At 34.0% G+C, this 19,458-nt stretch overlaps 3 protein-coding genes across 6 annotated transcripts in view; all 3 read left to right on the forward strand.

Moving 5' to 3' along the window:
• The window catches only part of Nrx-IV (neurexin-4), a 107,769-nt gene extending 100,631 nt beyond the window's left edge, over positions 1 to 7,138 (forward strand). For 3 of the 4 annotated variants that reach the window (XM_067262891.1, XM_067262894.1, XM_067262893.1), the window contains 3 exons: positions 1,925 to 2,021; positions 5,704 to 5,967; positions 6,039 to 7,137. In XM_067262891.1, the coding sequence (XP_067118992.1) occupies positions 1,925 to 2,021; positions 5,704 to 5,967; positions 6,039 to 6,229 (552 nt within the window). In that variant the 3' untranslated portion in view covers positions 6,230 to 7,137. Of the gene's footprint in view, positions 1 to 1,924; positions 2,022 to 5,703; positions 5,968 to 6,038 lie in introns of all 4 variants that reach the window. The other variant, XM_067262892.1, reaches the window with a different exon arrangement.
• A 6,692-nt stretch (positions 7,139 to 13,830) lies between these two features.
• The window catches only part of LOC136968849 (nucleolar protein 58-like), a 39,756-nt gene continuing 34,128 nt past the window's right edge, over positions 13,831 to 19,458 (forward strand). The window contains exon 1 of the mRNA XM_067262899.1: positions 13,831 to 14,179. Coding sequence (XP_067119000.1) covers positions 14,135 to 14,179 — 45 coding nt within the window. The 5' untranslated portion in view covers positions 13,831 to 14,134. The remainder of the gene's footprint in view (positions 14,180 to 19,458) is intronic.
• Positions 16,800 to 19,458, forward strand: part of LOC136968850 (xaa-Arg dipeptidase-like) — a 29,536-nt gene continuing 26,877 nt past the window's right edge. Inside the window, exon 1 of the mRNA XM_067262900.1 lies at positions 16,800 to 16,826. Coding sequence (XP_067119001.1) covers positions 16,800 to 16,826 — 27 coding nt within the window. The remainder of the gene's footprint in view (positions 16,827 to 19,458) is intronic.

Below are 19,458 nucleotides of genomic sequence, written 5' to 3' on the forward strand. Positions count from 1 at the left end.
CCACTAGCATACATACAAACTTTATCTGTAAGAAATAATTTTAAAATATGAAGTAATTGAAAATTATTTTTTATGGGATAATTTATATTTTCATATGATTTTAGACTTTAAACATTTTTTGAGGGTATCATTGAGAGCTACAGATTTAGAATGTAATGATAAAACAATAAGCTGAATGTATTAATTATAAGTACGTGTAAACTTTTTAATTATCTTAAATTTTAAAAATAAAAATAAGTAATTTAACAATTGCATTGTAATGAAGTTAGACTAAGAAATATAATTTACTATGAGTATCAAAAATAAATAATGAAAATTGGGTTTCTGCAAGTTTCTAGTGTTTTGATCAGATTATCATCATGTAGCTTCAAAGATAATCTAGACTCATCAGTATTGTCCTGTATTTTTTTGTCTTATAGTGCAGCAGTTTCCAATTTTTTTTTTGACTTGGATACCCAGTGGCAGTCCATTTATTTCCAATTTCTTATTTTCACTAAGCTTTACTGTGCTCAAATAGTTGCACCTTAGTCAATTATACAGTGCTGTACAATGGTCTGAAAGATTAATGTGCGTTGTGTTCTGATGTAAATCTAAAACAGGTCTGTTTATAATAACAATTCTAATTGATAAGCCCTTTGTGTAAATCTGTAACAGATGACTGTAAATTTGAACAACCTTATAACTGGTATGCATTTTGGTCTGAAAGACCCTCATCAGGTCTTTCAGACCAAAATGCATACCAGTTATAAGGTTGTGTTCTGTTGATAGAATGACATTTTGGTATCCTCAGTAGTAGTTTGATAAGTCTCTGTTATCTCTACTACAGAGTGTGAGATTCATTCATCAGTTTTTTTTTATTAAATTGAAACATTGGAGGAAGGGCTTGGATAAATATAATAAAATTATAATTATATTTTTATTTGTAGCACACAATGCTTAGTTTTAATGTCACCAAAGGCCTCAATGCAGAATTTGAATATTTTTACAGTAGGCCTATATCTGCTATTATTAATTTTATTTTATGCATACCCCTGAACCATCAGTCATGTACAGTACCCCTGGGAAGTACATGGAGTAAAGCAGGAATTTACATTGTTCTGCTAAATGATGAGAGAATGGTGAATTAAGTGTATATGGAGCCAACAAAGAAGTAGCAACAGACTAGGCTAGAGGAGCATAAAGAAATATCAGGATAAGAAAAGATACTAATTCCATCAAGAAGACTTAATAAAGAAAGGTGTGGTTTTGGAATGGCAAGAATGTTGGAAGAAATAAGGAAAAGAGGAGGCTTAGAGGTTGCTGGAGGAGAAAAAAAATGATGTATGAAAGGAGTTTGAAGGAAAATATAATATAATTAATAGAGGCAGGACTAAAACATTACTGAATGCCTAGAAATGGCTGATAAATAAATAAATCTTATTGTTAATATATATGTAGAATTTAGAGTTTATTAAGGAACTTTTTATAGGTGGGGTGAAATTGTTTCTGGGATTTGGATGTTTTGGGAAATTTGCGATGATTTGTATTAGATGTTTTTATTGTTAGTTTTAGTCATTTTTGCTGATGTAAGAAATGCAGTTTTCATAAGATGGGTAAGTGATGTTGCAGGTGTGGTTGAGTGGGAGATGTGACATAATTTTCTTGGTAGAGGATGGAGTAGTTAGGAGATGATATGGATTGCAGATCATTGATGTAATATCCAGTTCGACAGACTTAGAGAACAGCTACTAAGTTAATTCATTTATATCATTTGAAGATCAACTTTGTTGTCTGAAGGTGCTAGAGAATAATTTGTAAATAAAAGTAAACTGTAAAAAAATCAGTTTGTTTTTGTCATGAATTTGTAGTAATTATCTATTATATGAAGTATTTATGAACATTTTTAACTACTAATTTTAAATATTGACTATATTTATATTTACAGGTAGATAATTATGCACCAAAAGTTATAACCTACCCAATAGATAAAAAAGCTGATGCCCAGTTCAACGGATTAAAAAGTATTTATGTTGGAAGAAATGGTAATTTTTACTTTCAGTTTGTAAAATTTTATATTACAATTTTTATTTGGAAATTTAGTTTTACTAAATACCAAATGAACATTATTGTTAGAAATATATTAAATAGAAATTTATTATTTTACTGAAAATTTTTCAAATTTTTTTACATTGAGATTTCTGTATTAATAAGTTTGTATATTTATCTAACTGAAATTTATCTACTTCTAAAAGTCTTCATTATCTTTTCAAAATTAAAAATAAGCAAAATAGAGTATTCAAAACAACTAATACAAAGTGCAATAAATTCATAAATCCATCAAAAAAGATTGAAACTTCACAATGTTACATGATTTTATACTAAGATTATTTTGTGTTTTATTTATTTGAAATACAGGGTGTTTCACAATGTTTTGACGATTTCAAAGTTGAATAACTCACGTTAAAACCGAGATACAGTGACGATGGTGCCCTCTATTAGTAGTGCGGACTGTCAACTTTCATCTCATATAGGTTACTACATAGTATCGTGGCATACTTGTCGAAACAACATCGTGTGTTTGTGGTAGAGTGCTATTTTCGTGTCGGCGAATCTGTCATGCGTGTGCAATGTGAATTTCATAAACATTAAGATTCAGCTGCGATAACCAATTCCTGCTCGTGGAACATTGGGTTCAATTGGGTAAAAAATTTCCATGAAACTGCCAGTGCATCGAATTGAAAGTCAACCAGCCATAGAAAGATTGTACGAACTCCTGAGAACATCGAATGTGTGCATAGCAGTTTACAGAAAGCCCTCGTCGTTCCTTAAGAAAACGTGCCCAAGCACTGAAAATTTCACCAGCATCCATTCGTCGCATATTACAGTATGATCTGCATTATCATCCGTACAAATTAGCCATGACACAAAAGTTAGACTCCTGAGATTATCCAAAAGAAAAAGATTTGCTGAGGAGATGCTCAATAAAATTGAGAATAAAGAAATTGATCCTGATAAAATTTTGACTGACGAGGCACACTTCCATTTAACTGGCACAGTGAATAAACAAAATTATCACTATTGGGTTCCTACACGTGATAATCCCAAGGCCATCGAAGAGAAGCCGTTACATGACAAGTGAGTAACCGTGTGGGCAGGTGTGGCATCGTAGGGCATTGTCAGCTCGTATTTTCTTGAAGGAACCATAAATACTGCCTGGATTACAGAGATGTTGAATACTTTCCTAATCCGTGTCCTTTGCCGTTGTAGACATCTCCGATCAACTTGGTTCCAACAAGACATACTACACAGCCAACAAGACCTTTGAAGATTCTATGAAGCTTTTGGCAATCGCATAATTTCCAAATGTGTTCGTTTCGAATGGCCACCTCGCTCGCCTGATTTAACCCCACCAGACTTTCACCTATGGGGTTATTTGAAGGCGAGAGTGTATTCCGACCAGCCAAGAAGCTTGGAACAATTAAGAGATCAAATTGAAGATGAAATTTCCAGAATTCCTCCAGCAGTTACGAAAAATGTGTTCAAGAGCTGAGTGAAACGCCTCGAGTCTTGTGTAGCCACGAATGGTCATCATTTGTCTGATGTAGTATTTCGAAATAAAATTGAATAAATTTTGTACCTTGTGTAAAATTTTCAACTTTATTTAGCGATTAGTTTGCGAGTTATTTAACTTTGAAATCATCAAAACATTGTGAAACACCCTGTACATTGATTCTCTCTTAATATGATATCAGGATGTAATTTGCTGAAGTAAGCAAATTGTTTTCTTATAGGTCATTACATTTTATCAAAGCTGTGCACAGGGTTAGTGTCTGAGCATTACCAACTGCCCAGTAAATCTACAGCTCTGATTATACATGTAATTAAAAAATTAAATATATACAGTACCTTGTCCAATTATTAGACCCATGGAAAAAATTGCTTTGTTAGTTTTTGATGTAATAATTTAAAAAAATGCAAATGTTAATAGGATTATTTAAAACAGCCAGTAGTGTTTCTATATCACGAGGAATAATACTTATTTATTTATTTTTGTTCTCATAAATGGGACTTCATTGCCATACCTTACTAAGAACTTCTATTACTTCCCTTTTTGTAGTAGAAAGTTAATTTTTTTATATTTACAGTGTTGCCATAAAAAACTTATTAATGTGCTTAAATATAATAGAGAATAAGAACATGAAAAAATATTCATTCCTTAAATGATATTCTGAAGAAAAGAGAAGAAAATAGTACAATAAGTATGATTTTGGTCAATGGGACTAATAATTTGGCAAGGTACTATATATATATATATATATATATAGTGCATTCATCCAGATCAGTCATTGGATTTTAAAAAAAATGAGTTAAAACGAAAACATTGGAAACATAGGAGTAAGTTAGCTGTTAATGAGATTGTATGGGAAGTGGTTGTACATTTACATTGTCAAACTACTTTCTGTACAATGTCTTTCTCCAAATCAGCTCACCAGTGGCCAAGTGGTTCCAATCCCCGAACACTGGGAGCTCAGTCTTGGGTGGCCCTGTGGAGTTTTCTGGGTTTCCACATCTGTAATGCCTAAATAGAGGCCAGTTACCCTTAAAAAGACTTCCCGGAAGACATCCCCTAGGCAAATCACCCAAGTGTTGCATTGCCATAACTTAAATGAACAAACTTTCTCCAAATCACTAGAAAAATTAGCTCATTTCTTTGGATTATAATGAATGTTTTAAACAAATGCACTATTTTTGAGGAAAAAGTCATGTGCACTAAAAATATACTGAAAATAAAATATAAAATTGGATACCCTTCCATTTTTTTATTTCATAAATGTTATCAAACTAATACATCAAATTATTTCAGGACAAATTGCTTCAATTTCTGCCACATTAGCTAGACAAGAAGGTAACACCCTCATTTGGCCAAACTCTAACTAGTCACAATTTAATACAGTAGTATTGACACCAGGAACAACAAAAATAATTTCTAAGAACAAGTAGTCTCATGTAAAAATAAATCTGGCAACCAGATTGCATAACTTTCTCCCTGATATGGGATTTAAAAACAAAAGTTATTAATCATAATAAAATAAATTGTGCGCTGTGCCATTTGTTATAAGATTTTAAAAAGTTTTTATATTATTAATTATTATAAAATGGCAGAAAGTTTAATTTTGAGGATAGTGACGAGTTTTATATGGGGAAAAAAATTGTAAATGCTAATAACGACTAAAATCTTTATTAAGTTTGATTCCTCACGAGATGTGACACCCATTTCTCTGGCCTCGACCTTTGACCACCGAAATTTAATAGCATTAATGTCCCTTATATACAAGCCATCGTGCGAAATTCGTTTATTAATTTTTACCCTGTCTTGAGATATTAAGCCAGATAGATGTCAACACCACCCCCCCCACACACACACACACACGTGTGCGCGCCCGCGCGCTTGTGTCCCCGTTTTTGACTTTTTTGGATTCAAGAAGTCTCAAAATGTGGAGATTTGCAAAAATTTGGAGGGCCAAATTTGCCACAATTCCAATACTTGTTATGTATACATAACAGCTAGGAAAGTAACAGAAACTTTGCCGCTATCATCCCATTTTGCTTTTGAATAGTTTTTACTGTACATGGCTTCTTCTGTTTACTGTTTAGTGAAATATCTTAGCCGTAAATAGGAATTACGACGACCTATCGTTAATTAGTGTTATTTTCACACCACAGAGACGATGGGGACAGGAGATGGTTTTGTCGGATGTATATCGAAAGTGCAGTTCGAGGATCATTTTCCTTTAAGGAGAGCATTTCAGGAAGGGAGACGAAGCAACCTCTTCCTGCATCCAGAAACGGTTAGAGAAGACAACTGCGGTATCGAACCGGTCACTTATCCCCCCGAGAGAAGCGAAACGCGTCCTACGCCCACTCTACCTCCGGGAGTGATTATAGAAGCCATGCGGGCGGAAAGTGAAGACGCTGCAATTTTAGGAGGTTGTCATTTCACTGATGGATTCCTACATGCATTTTTATACCTCGATACATTGTTTTTTTTCCTGTTTCAGGTGTTCTAGTCATCATATTCCTTGCTCTGGTTCTAATGGCGATATTAATAGGCCGTTACATGTCTCGACACAAAGGTGAATATAGGACTCACGAAGATACGGGAGCCAAGGACGCTCCCGACGCGGACACGGCAGTGATCCAGAGTAAGACGGGACACGGCGTACCGAAGAAGAAAGAATGGTTCATCTGAATTGCCTTATTTCTCGACGGAGCTCTCGGAGGAGAGTTATTTTTATTTCGGTCCGAGACTGAGACGGGAGCGTTTATAAATACTTGACAAAAAAAAAATTAATGCCGATAGGAAAAGAGGGGTGCCGTTTTCCGAGCGAATGACGGAAAATTGCCACGTGGCTTCGGTCTCAATGAAATTGTTAATCGCGATCCTGATGTATTTTACGAAATCGATATTTGTAGCGAAACCGTTTAACCGGGAAAACTGTGATGACTCAACTGTCGACTGGGAGAGTAAATGACGTCATACACGTCGTTTAGGTTCGAGTGCTCGGGTGGAGAATAACTATGATAAAAGAAGTTAACGGAGTGATAAAGTTGAATCTCGCCAGTACAAATCGAATTATTTTTGAAGCGAATGCTTTTCGGTTACGTCGAAATAACATGTATCATTGTACAGAAATTGTTTCGCCATCGTTATGTACTTACCAGTTTGGAGACATTTTTTAAATCGAGTTAGCTCTATTTTGCTCGTTTGTATCATTCTTTACACTGTTATATACGTCGGTTAATAATTCCACCCGAGCACTTCGATTATCGTATCTTTTTTAACATTCCAGCTTTTATCATTTCTTCTCTATTTACACCATATTTTTTAATTTACCGTCGTCGGCATTCTTATTTATGTACTTATTCATTTTGAAGTTTTCTACTTCTGATGCTTTTTTAATAATTATTAAGATGTTAGGTTAAGGTCGAAACTTTAAATGTTTTTTTATAATTTCCTTTATTATTATTATTATAGTAAATATATTGTTTATTATAAGTAAATAAATAAATATATATATATATTGCACCAAGGTGCCACCGGTAGACTAATAATAAATAAATGAATATTTTGTACAGACATTTATTAAAACATAAATATTGTAACAAAAAGTTTATTGCCCCATTGTTCGTTTTAATAGTACATTTACAAGTCGACACACACTTAAATTTATTTCCACAAATCCTTTTCTTTAGTGTTGTTTTCGGAACACGTTTGTTTTAAAGAAATGGTGTTTTCTTTATTATTATTATTATTATTATTATTATTATTCACAATTGGGCTGCAATTTGAAAAAAATTGTAGAACTATAAATTCCCACTGTCATCCGTTTGTCCGTCCTTCCTTAAAACACGTCGTGAACAAAATGGTGTACATCGAAGATCAATATCTCACCGAAATAAAATATTACGTCAGAGATATGGTACATTCCAGAGCAACTAAAAACAATTTATGCAGACGTATCGGTTAATGTTACCTATGGTAGCGAACATGGCGGTTCGTCTCTGAAACAGTGGGGACGCATGTTCTAACCTAACCTATCTAATAAATTACCCTTATTCTAATAATTTGGTTGGCAATAATTATGGTAATTAGAATAGGTTAGGTTAGAACGTGCGTGGAATCCTCGCCCACTGCGTGGGCGAGGATTCCACGCTTCCCGTGAGGGTTCCCACCACGTTTAACAGAGTCCGAACCTCCGATGTGGCTTCGCAAATGGAAACCAATCCAACAGGAGTGATTGGACCCGAACCTTTCTTCATTCTCTTGTGTGTCCAAAACCTTCGTAAAGTTTCAGCCCGCGATTCGTGGCTGAGATAAAACAACTTCACCAACAGTGCTTTATCCACCAGTGTCAACATCATAATGAAAACAGTATGTCAGCGCCACTAACAGGAAAATTCAGAAATGAGCTGTTAATCATACACCCTGCATTTTGTAAGACTCAGATTTGCAGAATTCCGAGGATTTTCTTGCGTTCCCTCTATCGAAAAAATTGAACTATTTTCATTTTTTCTACCCAAAAAAATCCCCCTTTGTGAGAATAACTTTTACGCAAACTGCATTCAAATATACTAATTCTTTCAACTTTTATGAATTTTTAAACTATTTACAAATTTATGGGACACTCTGTATTTAATAAATGTTCGATTACAATTAGGTTCGGAATTTATTTCTGACTCAATCTTTTTTCGCTAATTGTATAGTAGCCACTTCATAAGACTTGTGTTTGCATTTTAATCGTGATAATAATCCAAAAGTATTTCAGATATGCAGTTTTTCTGAAGAAGCCTTTAGAATTTCTTCTAAAATACTTCAATATTCTCTATTTATATTCCCATTAAAAAAAACAAGTCTTTAAACTTTGCGTGTCTAAAGTATAACTATTGCCTCACTGTTTTTCCCAATTCGGTTCACAGTTCGACCATTAGAACGAAAGATATTAAATCTTTGAAATATTATAAGAGAAAGTTTTGACTGTCAATATACTTTTTATATAAGAACAAATATGTCAATAATAATTTATTCTAACGTGTAAACTCTTTTATCATTTATGTTTTCTTTCACATTGGCAGCTAGCGGCAAGCCGTTTTAAGTCAGTGCCATGCTTTCGGAAACTTGATCGCTTGCTCGTGTGGGTGTGAAGGTTTTCCGCAGCAAACAAGTGCGCGCGCATGACGACGTTGGAAGCATTTAACACGCCAGATTGTATCGAAAGCTTGCGATACCCAGTCAGCATACATGTATTGTGTACAGGGGTGGATCTACATCAGTGGCGTGCCGTCATTGGAAGCGGTGGAAGCGCCGGAAGCGCCGCTTCCACCTTCCAATGACCTTCCCTTGTATTTTCTAAAATATAAATTTTCATATTTTAACGTACTTTGAATTAATTAAAATTAATATTTTATTATAACTGCATTATGTATTTTATTAAAAAATTCTATGGTATATGTGAAAAAACGATAAGATTGCTATTGTATATTCGAATGTCAGTGGCGGAATGGAAGCGCTTACGAGACAGTTTCCACGGAGAGAATAACTGAATGGTGTAAAGCAGCCAGAGGGCATTGGCGCATGCGCTTTACAGAGCACCAACCTCAGCCGGTTTAGCTGGTAGAAGCTACACAAGTGTAACGCTTCCAACGATTCTATCTCTTAACCAGATTTCTCCTTACTCAGTGGCTAAGTGAATTGTTTAAGATTTAAAAAGTAGAGTATTCAATGTTATTTTTATGTACGTTTTTTTGTAAAGTTATATTTAATTATAATTTTCTTTTAATTATACTGTAATTATATTGACAGATTTTCAGACAAAATCTTTAGAATTTTTATCACTTTTAGATGTTAATAATTTTAATATTATGGAAAACAATTTTTCCAAGCTTGTTTTAATTCTTTAAATTAAGTAAATTTTATGGGAAATTTTTTGATTTATCTAAATTACGTAGCGAATCGCAATATTTATATTCGTGTCCGGACTAAATTGACAAGTAACTCTTAAACATAAAACATATTATAATTAATGTCGATTCGAACAAAGACGTACTAAAAGAATTATTCCGAATATCATTAATTTTTATGGTACCATCTACCAGTGGGTCTGCTGAGCGCAGTTTTTCGACCACGGAGCGAATTCATACATTGGCCAGGAACACTCCGTCGGAGGAAAAATTGTCGTCGCTAGCGTTGCTTTCGATAGAGAAAAAAGATTTCAAATACGTTGATGGAGTCGACGACCAGCGACTTTTATGAATGAAGTAATTAACGACTTTGCGGAAAAAATCGCCGAATAGAGTTAGTTTATAAAAAATTAAAAAAAACAAGTTTTTCTATCATTGTTTGTATCATATCAATTTGTATTATGTATGTATTATTTGTATTTTGGGACTAAAATACATAAATTGTTTATTTTTGTCATTTCTAGTATTTGTTTAAAACTTTTATGGAAATGTCACGTACCAGACGGGTCTGACCCGTCACAAAAGACGCGAAAAAACGGTTAATCTAGAGAAAAATTTATTAGTTTAAAAAAAAAACATAGATAAATGTCGGTTGTAGTCGGACATTGACCCATTGTTTATATCAAACTGCGAGGCAGAAACCATAAATCGCGGAAGGAAGTCGTCCTATGTTCGGTGGAAGATCAAATTCGTCTTCGATTTTGACTTTTCTCGCTCTTCAGGTAAGAGTCTCGTTACGTTTAGTAACCAGGGACCAACCACTCGGGAAGCGTGATTGAGGGAGAATGACTAATCAAAATGGATGAAAGAAAGAACGGAGATTGATATAATCTCTGATAATCGAGGACACCTGGCACTCGGTTTACGCGAATAACCAAAACGCCGTGTGTCAACGCGCAAAGAAAAAAAAAACAATTTCTCGTCTATTGTACCAACCTGTAACCCGTGCCACTTCGGACTTAGACCGTGTCCCCGACTCCAACGGACGAAGTCTCCCCGTGCCTTACAGACTTGTCAACGCCACTGTCTCGGGGCCACATTCGGTCGATCATTGAAGAACCACATCGACTCCCAGGATGTCCGAACGGCTGATTGTCCTAAAGCAAACTATTTTGTACATAATATATGTTTATTTTATGTTTCTTTTTTTGTCGGTTTTTGTCAGATACGTCTCTTCCGCCACCACGCACGTACGAATGGACCCTAGGCCATCACTGACGAGCAATTAACTCATTGCCTCTTGAAGTCCACTTCTTACAGAAATACAGCTTCCCTATCATCAAATGTCACGGCACGCCACTGATCTACATTGGGAATAATAGGGCTTAAGCCCTGGGCCCCAGTGTCAAGGGCCTACAAAATTTGAATTATTATCATAAATTTTTAATACTTTTTCATTATATTTCACATACACTGTACAGTATTTCTTGTGTAGATGTAATGTGTTTTATAATAGCTCATACTTTTTTATTCACACCGAATAACATTTCTGCCTATTGTTTAATGCTAGAGATAGGCCTATTATGCTTATTGTAACTTTCAGCATGCCTAAAAATTTTGGTCAAGATTCGCCCCTGCATTCGGATTTCACTTCAAAAAGAATTTTCTTTCCTTTGTAATCGAAAAAAAGGCAGACGTAGCAGTCGAATGTTGCAAGCAAGCCTGTACCTTTGGTGAGATTTATGCGTATTGTGAATGAATAATTTTATTAATTTATGATAATAAATTATGAATTCTTAAATGATATTCCGAACATTCAAATGTAAATGTTGTGCTTATATTTGAAAAGAAAATAAATGAGTGCATAAAATTAATTCTATTGAGCGCTTTTATTCGATTCTTATCTCCCGAGTTCAGCCAAATACATCTCCATATCGAATAATTTTCGGGCTAGAAATAAACTAATTATTAATTAAATTGGAAAATTTGGCATAAAGATAGATAAGATGCCACCTTGTACCAATATTAATAATTAGACATTAATTTTGTATTGAAAAAATTAATTAAAAATTTAAGGAGCAAAATAATACGAGTGAAACTTAAGAAATTAAATACAGTCAAACCTGTTTTTATGCGGTCTTTTTTGTGCGATTTTTTATTTGTGCGGTTTTTTTTGTGCGATTTTTTATTTGTGCGGTATAGTTGGCGACTAGTCTCATGCGTTTTGTCATGTCTCACGTTGACTTATTATAGCTAAATAAACTTATTATAGCAATATTATTTTATGAATATGCGAAAAATGAAATAATTTATTTTTTAAGTCAACAAAACACCACCTGGACAAAAATATGTAAAACAGACGATAGACAAGACGATGCAGTCAAGTGCTGACATCTGTTGTCAATAAATTCTACGTCTGTTTTAATTACGTTAATTAAACCTTCAAAGTGCTTTCACATCCCTGGACCATTAAGATAAGATTCATTTCAAAGCGTAAATTGAAGGTAAATTTACTGTATTATTTACGTACAGTAGAGCATCGATTATCCGACTCAATTGGGGACTGGGGTTGGTCGGATAACTGAAAAGTCGGATAACCGAAAAGTATGAAAAAATACATTATTAGTATAGTGTATTAGGTCTGGTTTAAATACTAGCCTCCCTTTCATGGTCGAGCCAGTGCTGCCAGCAAAAACATGCAAAAATTTAACAAAAATAATATTAAAGTAACCGAGATATAACCAAATATTGTAGCGCCACATCACTAGCGGACATTTGAATCTGCCGACTAGAACGCAGTCGGTTACTCGGGGGTCGGATAATCGATGCTCTACTGTATTTTCTAAATCAGATTTCAAAAGGTTTGGCGAGATTCCAAATAGCTGCCAAGCCTCGTCATGATTTCGTTTAAAAAAGCAATTCCTAGTTACTTCTTACGGTTTTGAGTTATTTTCTATGTGAGACTTTTTTTATGCGGTCCCTATTGACAGCATAAAAAATATTTTTTTAAATTATGTTGCGAAAACTATTTTTTATAGCCACTCGTAAAGTTTTGTACGATTTTTTATGCGTTTTTTTTTTTAATGCGGTCCCTATCCACCGCATAAAAACAGGATTTACTGTATAAATAAGAAAATCAAATCGAAAAGTAATAATTATAATAATATACAGTAAATAATGAAGACCCTATCCTAGAGCCATTTGGCTCGGATCTTATAATTACGGTTGCCTGAAAAACATTTATTAGAAATTATTCATTCCATTAATTTTATGCGTATTAATTAAGTAAAAAAGCACTTGATCTTTTTATCATATTTTATTATTTAAAAAATATAAATACAAATTTTTCATTTTTTAATGAACGCTTCGAATTTGAATCATTTAGAGAAGTGTTTCCCAAACTTTTGACATCTGTGTACCCTTTGTATAATTTTCTTAATGCTGAGTACCCCTCGTCAAAAAAATTGCATATACTTTAAATCAAAAACCAAAGATAACGAGGATATTCCATTTCTATATGCTGCTGCAATTGAAAAATCGAAAAAGCCAAAATAGAAGACTATGTGGAAAATATTGTTCCTAGATATAGCGATATGGACTTTAGGTCTCATTTTCGTCTTTCTGGAAGCACTGTCAAAGTAAGTCTCTGCTAAGAATTGTTAGTTGTAGTAACTAGCTACAGAAAAATTGGTTTATTCGGCATTTTTAGCTTTTTATTAATACTAAAGCACATAACAAACCTTTCCTGTTAGAAAAATCGCACAAAAGCTAAAAATACACACGCGCATATTGTAACAATTCATGTGTAGATACTGGAGGTTTTTGTGTGACACTGTTGTCTTGGTCATAAGGTGGAGGAATACACAGAATCGCAGCACTCGGCGAAACCGCTAAGAAGTAACGAAGTTTTTTATTATTTTTCTATGTTTATAATCGAAGAAAAGTAAACTGCTTGTTGCAACAGGAACAGCCGACGCACGGTGCAGCGTGTACCCCCACTAAACTCTTCCCGTACCCCTGGGGGTACGCGTACCACACTTTGGGAAACACTGATTTAGAGGAACACGCCGACTTTATCGCGACCATTCGTACTCGTAATATTCAAAACAATTTACTTAATTTCAGAACAGATACCAAGAAAAACGTTTAAAAATAATAAAAACTGGATTAAAAATTTTTAAACAAAAATAATCATTTAATATGCAAACTAAATGGTAAAACTTTAAAATGTATTTTAAAACCATCAGTTAATTTATACGAGTTGGTAAGGACTATCTTTAGGCTACTTTTTTTAAATTGGTTAATGTAATGCGATAAACGATCTGGCAACATGTCTTCGTTTGATTTTTTTGTACCAACGTGCATCGCGTGGCTTTAGTTGTCGCAGCGATTAAGTTTCGAGTGCAGACGTGAAAGCGAAGGACTTTTGGTTAAAGTATACCTAGGTAACCCCAATGGCGGCGCTTCTGTTAGGCTAGGCTAGGGGTTAGGTTAGATTAGATTAAATATATTTTTAGTAGACGTTTCCTTTTTTTTCTTTTGTTCAATAACTAGTGACGTTTAGCACAAGGCGGCCTGCCGGCGGCTACCCTCCGGGAGGTAAGTCGGGAGCACGAACAGTCGGAAGCGCGGCCATAGCGCCGCCATTGGGGTTACCTAGGTATACTTTGACCGGACTTTTATATTTTGATCGAAGATGTTAGTTTTGTTTGAATCTCCGGCAGGATATGCAATATTTAAGGTAAGAATTAAACAATACTTAATTAAACATTTCTAGGTAGTTGTTTATAAACTGTACACCAACGTTGTTTTTTTTTTCTCTCTCTCTCTTTCCGCCCTGTGGGCACTAAGAGGGCCTCTTTTAGTAGGCCCATTATGGGTTCGGCCAGGCCCACAATGGGGCGACCGGGTGGTGAGGGACGGGGCCCGACATATTCGAACGGACCACCCCCCGAAAAATTCCTGGGGATTATTCGACCCGTTCGGATTCGATCCCGGGTCCTCCAGAGCGGTAGGCTGCCACCTTTACCGCTCGGCCATCCGGCCGTCAAACCAACGTTGTTTCGGTTAATGTTACCTATGGTTCCAAGATGGCGACTCGTCTGATTCCAGCAAGGAAACAGTGGGGACGCACGTTCTAACCTAACCTAACCTATTTTAATAAATTACCATAATTATTAGCAACCAAATTATTAGAATAGGTTAGGTTAGAATGTGCGTCCCACTGTTTCCTTGCTGGAATCAGAGACGAGCTGCCATCTTGGAACCATAAGTAACATTAACCGTTTTTTCTCTTAATTTTATTTACAATAGAAAAATACATGCTAGAAATGTCCAAAACACATCAAATATAGGCACTTGTGCAGTTTAGGGAGTACAGCCGTTTGAAAGTACAAAGATACCCAACACCATTTTCCTAGTACCATTCATGAAATCCTAATACCTTTCCTTTCAATTTAGTACCTTTCAAAACATTCATTTTTCTTCTATTTACTTTGGCAGTAAATAATGTTTTTATTGCTTCCTCATTCAGCAGTTGAACGTATTTTTTTGCAATTAGATTTAATAAAAACTAAACTACAAAATCGAGTTCTTACTAATTCCTATGAAGCACTGTTATTAGCAAAGGAGCTACTTAAAGGCAACGACGATAAAATGTTACACTTGGAAACCATAATCTGTTTCGACCATACAATAACATTCTAGTGAGGAAGATTTCAATGATGATGATCTTACCAGTGATTTTTCAATGTGATAATTTTAAAGTTTAGTACTTCGTGTTCATTACTTTTGTTTCAACATTTTGCTCATTTGATTCTTGTTCAGGAATAATAGCATTCTTGCAATATATGAATTTATCCAGTATGAATTTTGTATGTTACATGTAACACTAAATATATTTTAATAAATAGAAATTTGATAAATTATAAATTTATATATTATTTATAAGTATATATTTAAATAATATATAATGATATATCATACATTCAGCAGTTTACGGTCAAAGTAATGCCTACATTAGTCAATACAGTCACTTCTCGACTTACGACGGGGTTCGGTTCCGCAACTTTGGATGTAAGTTGAAATGGTTGTAAGTTGAGAAGTGACTGTACTTACAACAAAACAGTTTACCATCTTACACTAGCACACGTGAAGGGTACAACAAAACCAAAGATGACGCAATCAATCGTCACAAGCGTGCAAGATATATATATGTGCTGTATATGATATATATTTGATGAAAACTACAAAAAATTGATACATTTTAAAAATTTTTTTATGAAAGTTTTTCGTCGTAAGTTCGAATGGTCGTAACTCTAGAAGTTACTGTAGATCATTAGGACTGAGCAGTATTAATATTCTGATATTTATTATACTCTTAATTTTGTACAATTTAAAGAGTGTAAAGAGTGGTGTGGAAGAAGTAAACTATATATTCATTGCATGGTAAATAATGAAATTTGTAACTAACCATATATATAAAGGAGCTTCAATAAGGACCATAGCAGTAGCTAATAGTATTGTATTAACAGGGAGAACTTTTACCTTCATTTCCTAAAGATACTAATTTTGCTTCTTACTCCTTTCTTCCACAGATCTCTTAAATTCAAATATCACATCAAATGCCAATTAATATCTGTCAGATAAATAAAAGAAAAAAGAAAATTATTAAACTTTATATTAGAGAACTAAATTTAAAATAGAGCCAACTAAGGTTTTATAACAGGAGATTGGTTAGAATGCAACACATCATCTTTATATAATTAACTTCAGGAATTAAATTGCAGCCAGCCATTTCTCTTTCCTCCCAGGGTATTGTTCATTTGGGAACAAATAAAACTTTGTACCTGGTGGCACAGTAATATAGGTAACACTACAACTGACCACACAACAGTTACTTTTTGAAGTTTTGTATGGCAGAAAGCTGTGGTTCATTATTACAGAAAGAAAACAAGCACCGCATTTCAGTACATATCCAACCCAAAGACGCACGTGTTTTGCCGAAGCAGTTTTCTTTGCCTGTGTATAAGTGGCGCTCAACTCTAAGTTTCACTAGCTCTATACAATTTTGTTTGCGACATGACAGATATTAGGGCATTTAAAAGTAGAGCAGAATTATTAGTTATATATTGCATTATCATACATTATTATATGTTGATTTTAATCCATATTTAGAATGGAATGATGTTTTAATATTTCTATTAATGATGTCTCCAAAATTCAGCAAAAAGAATAAGTTATCAAGAAACATTTGAGATGAGTAATCACGTGACCAAATAGCACTGACAAATGTCACATGAGACACTTTGTACACGTCCTCTGTCCAATGTGTTGTTTTGTGACAAAAACAAGCTTAAGCAATGGCGTCTTCAAATGGTGCACACTCGGTAAGTATTCCTACAATTTTTCGTTTATAGCATATTTTATACAGATTATTCCCAAAAAATTATACGTGTTTTGAAAATGTTCGAGTCAAATTAGTCTAGAATCTATTAATTTTATGGAAGAAAACCTTTCAAACAGTTGTACTCCCTAAACTGCACAAGTGCCTCGAATATATATGAGGCAAAACTCATTTAAAAAACGCTATAAACACAAAAATCAGAAGACTACTTACTTACTTTACATGCCATTGCTTAAGCTTGTTTTCATTGTGAAGTGGCACATTAGAGAGGTTCAGGCACAAGTACAAACGTTAAACTTGTACAGCAAGCAGAAGTACACATTTCACGTTTGAAGTCCAAGTAAAAGACCTTGTGGCACTCGTTCACAATATCACGTGACTCGGTGAATGTCGCGCATTGATTCACGGCAAGTTTGTTGAAAAAATGGCAGATACATTTAACATCAAGGGTTGCCAGCAAAGGTAAATAAACAAATTAAACTGTTTAAAAGTATATATAGGATGTCTAATAACACTAAATAAATAATTTTAACTGGCATTGTGTCTCCTGTTGGACGATAGGACTACCTCATACTTTTGTTGAGGGACGTAGTGGCTTAAGTAAATTTGAAAGCAGCTCTGGAAATAATTTTTTGGAAATTTACAAACATATTACGCTGTTGATGGTAGATGTTGTGGAAGAACAAACCTACCTTAAGATAAGCTATTATGAAGACAAATATATGTAAATTCTATAGACACTTCACATCACTTGCTAAAAAATTGAATAATTAAATAATTTCTGGATTAAAATCATCTGTTTCTTTACAATGTTATTCATAAATGCTTAAATAATCATTATTTTAATAAAATAGGTCATAATTTTAACTACAAACACAAAAAAGATGAAGTTTAAGCCGATTGTCTACTTGCCATGCTAGACATAGCAAATGCCATTATTAACCGTATAGAATTGCCAGATGGCGGCATTCGTCCATCCGCTGTTTGCATTTTGGCCTGAATACATGCGCCTCAACCTCTCTATTGTAGGGCGGATGCATACGAAGAGTGTCATGTGACATTTCTCGGTGCCAAAATGGAAAATAACTTGTTAATCGTGTTTTAGTTAAAATTTATGCATTTATTAAGTATTTTATAGTTATTTTTATGTTGTTATAAAGAAAAAATTTTCCATTTATTTGTATAAACTATGTACTTATATACATAGGATAACAGAGTTCTGTTTAGCTTTTAAGTAGTTGCTTAAATTGGATAAAGTATATAGCGTAACATGATTGAGTATTGAAGTTAACATGTTCCTAGCCAAGAGAGAGAGAGAGCTTACAATAATACATGTGATGCGAAATACCTTGATTGATGAGTTGATTGTTGAGATTGTAGATCGCTTGATGAACGGGATCGTCCTGGATTGTTGAGGGAATTAGAGTTCATCATGTCAGCTTGTCAGGTTCAAAGAACGGCGGTCGAAGGATCGGCAATGGAGCACTCATGTGAAAAGGAGGTGTATTAGCAAACTCCCAGACTCTCGATGACCTTCTCGTCCTTGACTCAATTCTTTTATATCAGTGGTCCTCCCCCTTTGATTTCAATGCCCTCTTTAAGCACATTACTAATTTCGACCGATGGTGAATATTTGTAGTTAGTTCCTGGTGACACATTCTATGAGTCCCCTGAGAAAGGAAGTGACTCCGGAAAGAGATGGATCATCCTCCAGCAATTAAATTGAAAATTTTGTTTTCACTGGGATTTGAACTAATTTAACATTCAAAAGACAAAATTTTTTTTCAAAAAGTTCTCACATTACATTTACTACAATTACTTTAAATAGCAAAATGTTTTATTTATATTTTATTTAGAAATATTTAATGACAAAAATATATAAGTATTCCATTTATTTTGGTAAAAAAAAATATGGTAATAATACAGTTTTTTTAATTATTTTATTTTGAAAAGAAAGAATATTTAATAGACATTCAGAAAATTCATAACATTTTTTTTTTTTTTGAACAACCCGTAAGTGCTATAAACAAAAAATCACGAGACTACTTACCGATTGTGCCCCATTCGAGACGCCATTGCTTAAGCTTGTTCTCGTTGCTGAGCGCACGTCTGTGTATGAAGTGTGTCACGTGACATTTGTTGGAGGTATTCGGTCACGTGACTACTCATCTGTAATATGTTTTCTGATAAAACACAAAATGTATATCGAGAGGTTATTCAATAAGTTTATCTAGAAAATATTCCACACCTTTAATAGGAATATTATGAATCTGTAACAAAATTCTCTGCAGGTATACTGTTTTGGTAAGTAAATATAGTATCATGAAATAATTATCACCCGTCAATGACTGGTAACACTTCTAGTACTTGATATTTCTCTCAACTGCTGTTATTGTCATTCATGTGCTGATTGCCTTAATGCCTGTTTAAACCTTTTCTATGTATTAAACCACACTCACTACATTCCATTTTATTTAATGTATAACGAGTTCCTCGATGTTGACTATATGATAAACTCACTAACTTTACTTTCAAATATTGTTTGTTAAATTTGAAGACTATCATAAAATATAAGTCCCTACATATTTATTGAACTCTTAATTTAAATACAGTAA

The sequence above is a fragment of the Centruroides vittatus genome, unplaced genomic scaffold (genome assembly GCF_030686945.1).
Source record: "Centruroides vittatus isolate TY-2023 unplaced genomic scaffold, ASM3068694v2 contig_1634, whole genome shotgun sequence".
NCBI classification, from domain to species: Eukaryota; Metazoa; Arthropoda; class Arachnida; order Scorpiones; family Buthidae; genus Centruroides; species Centruroides vittatus.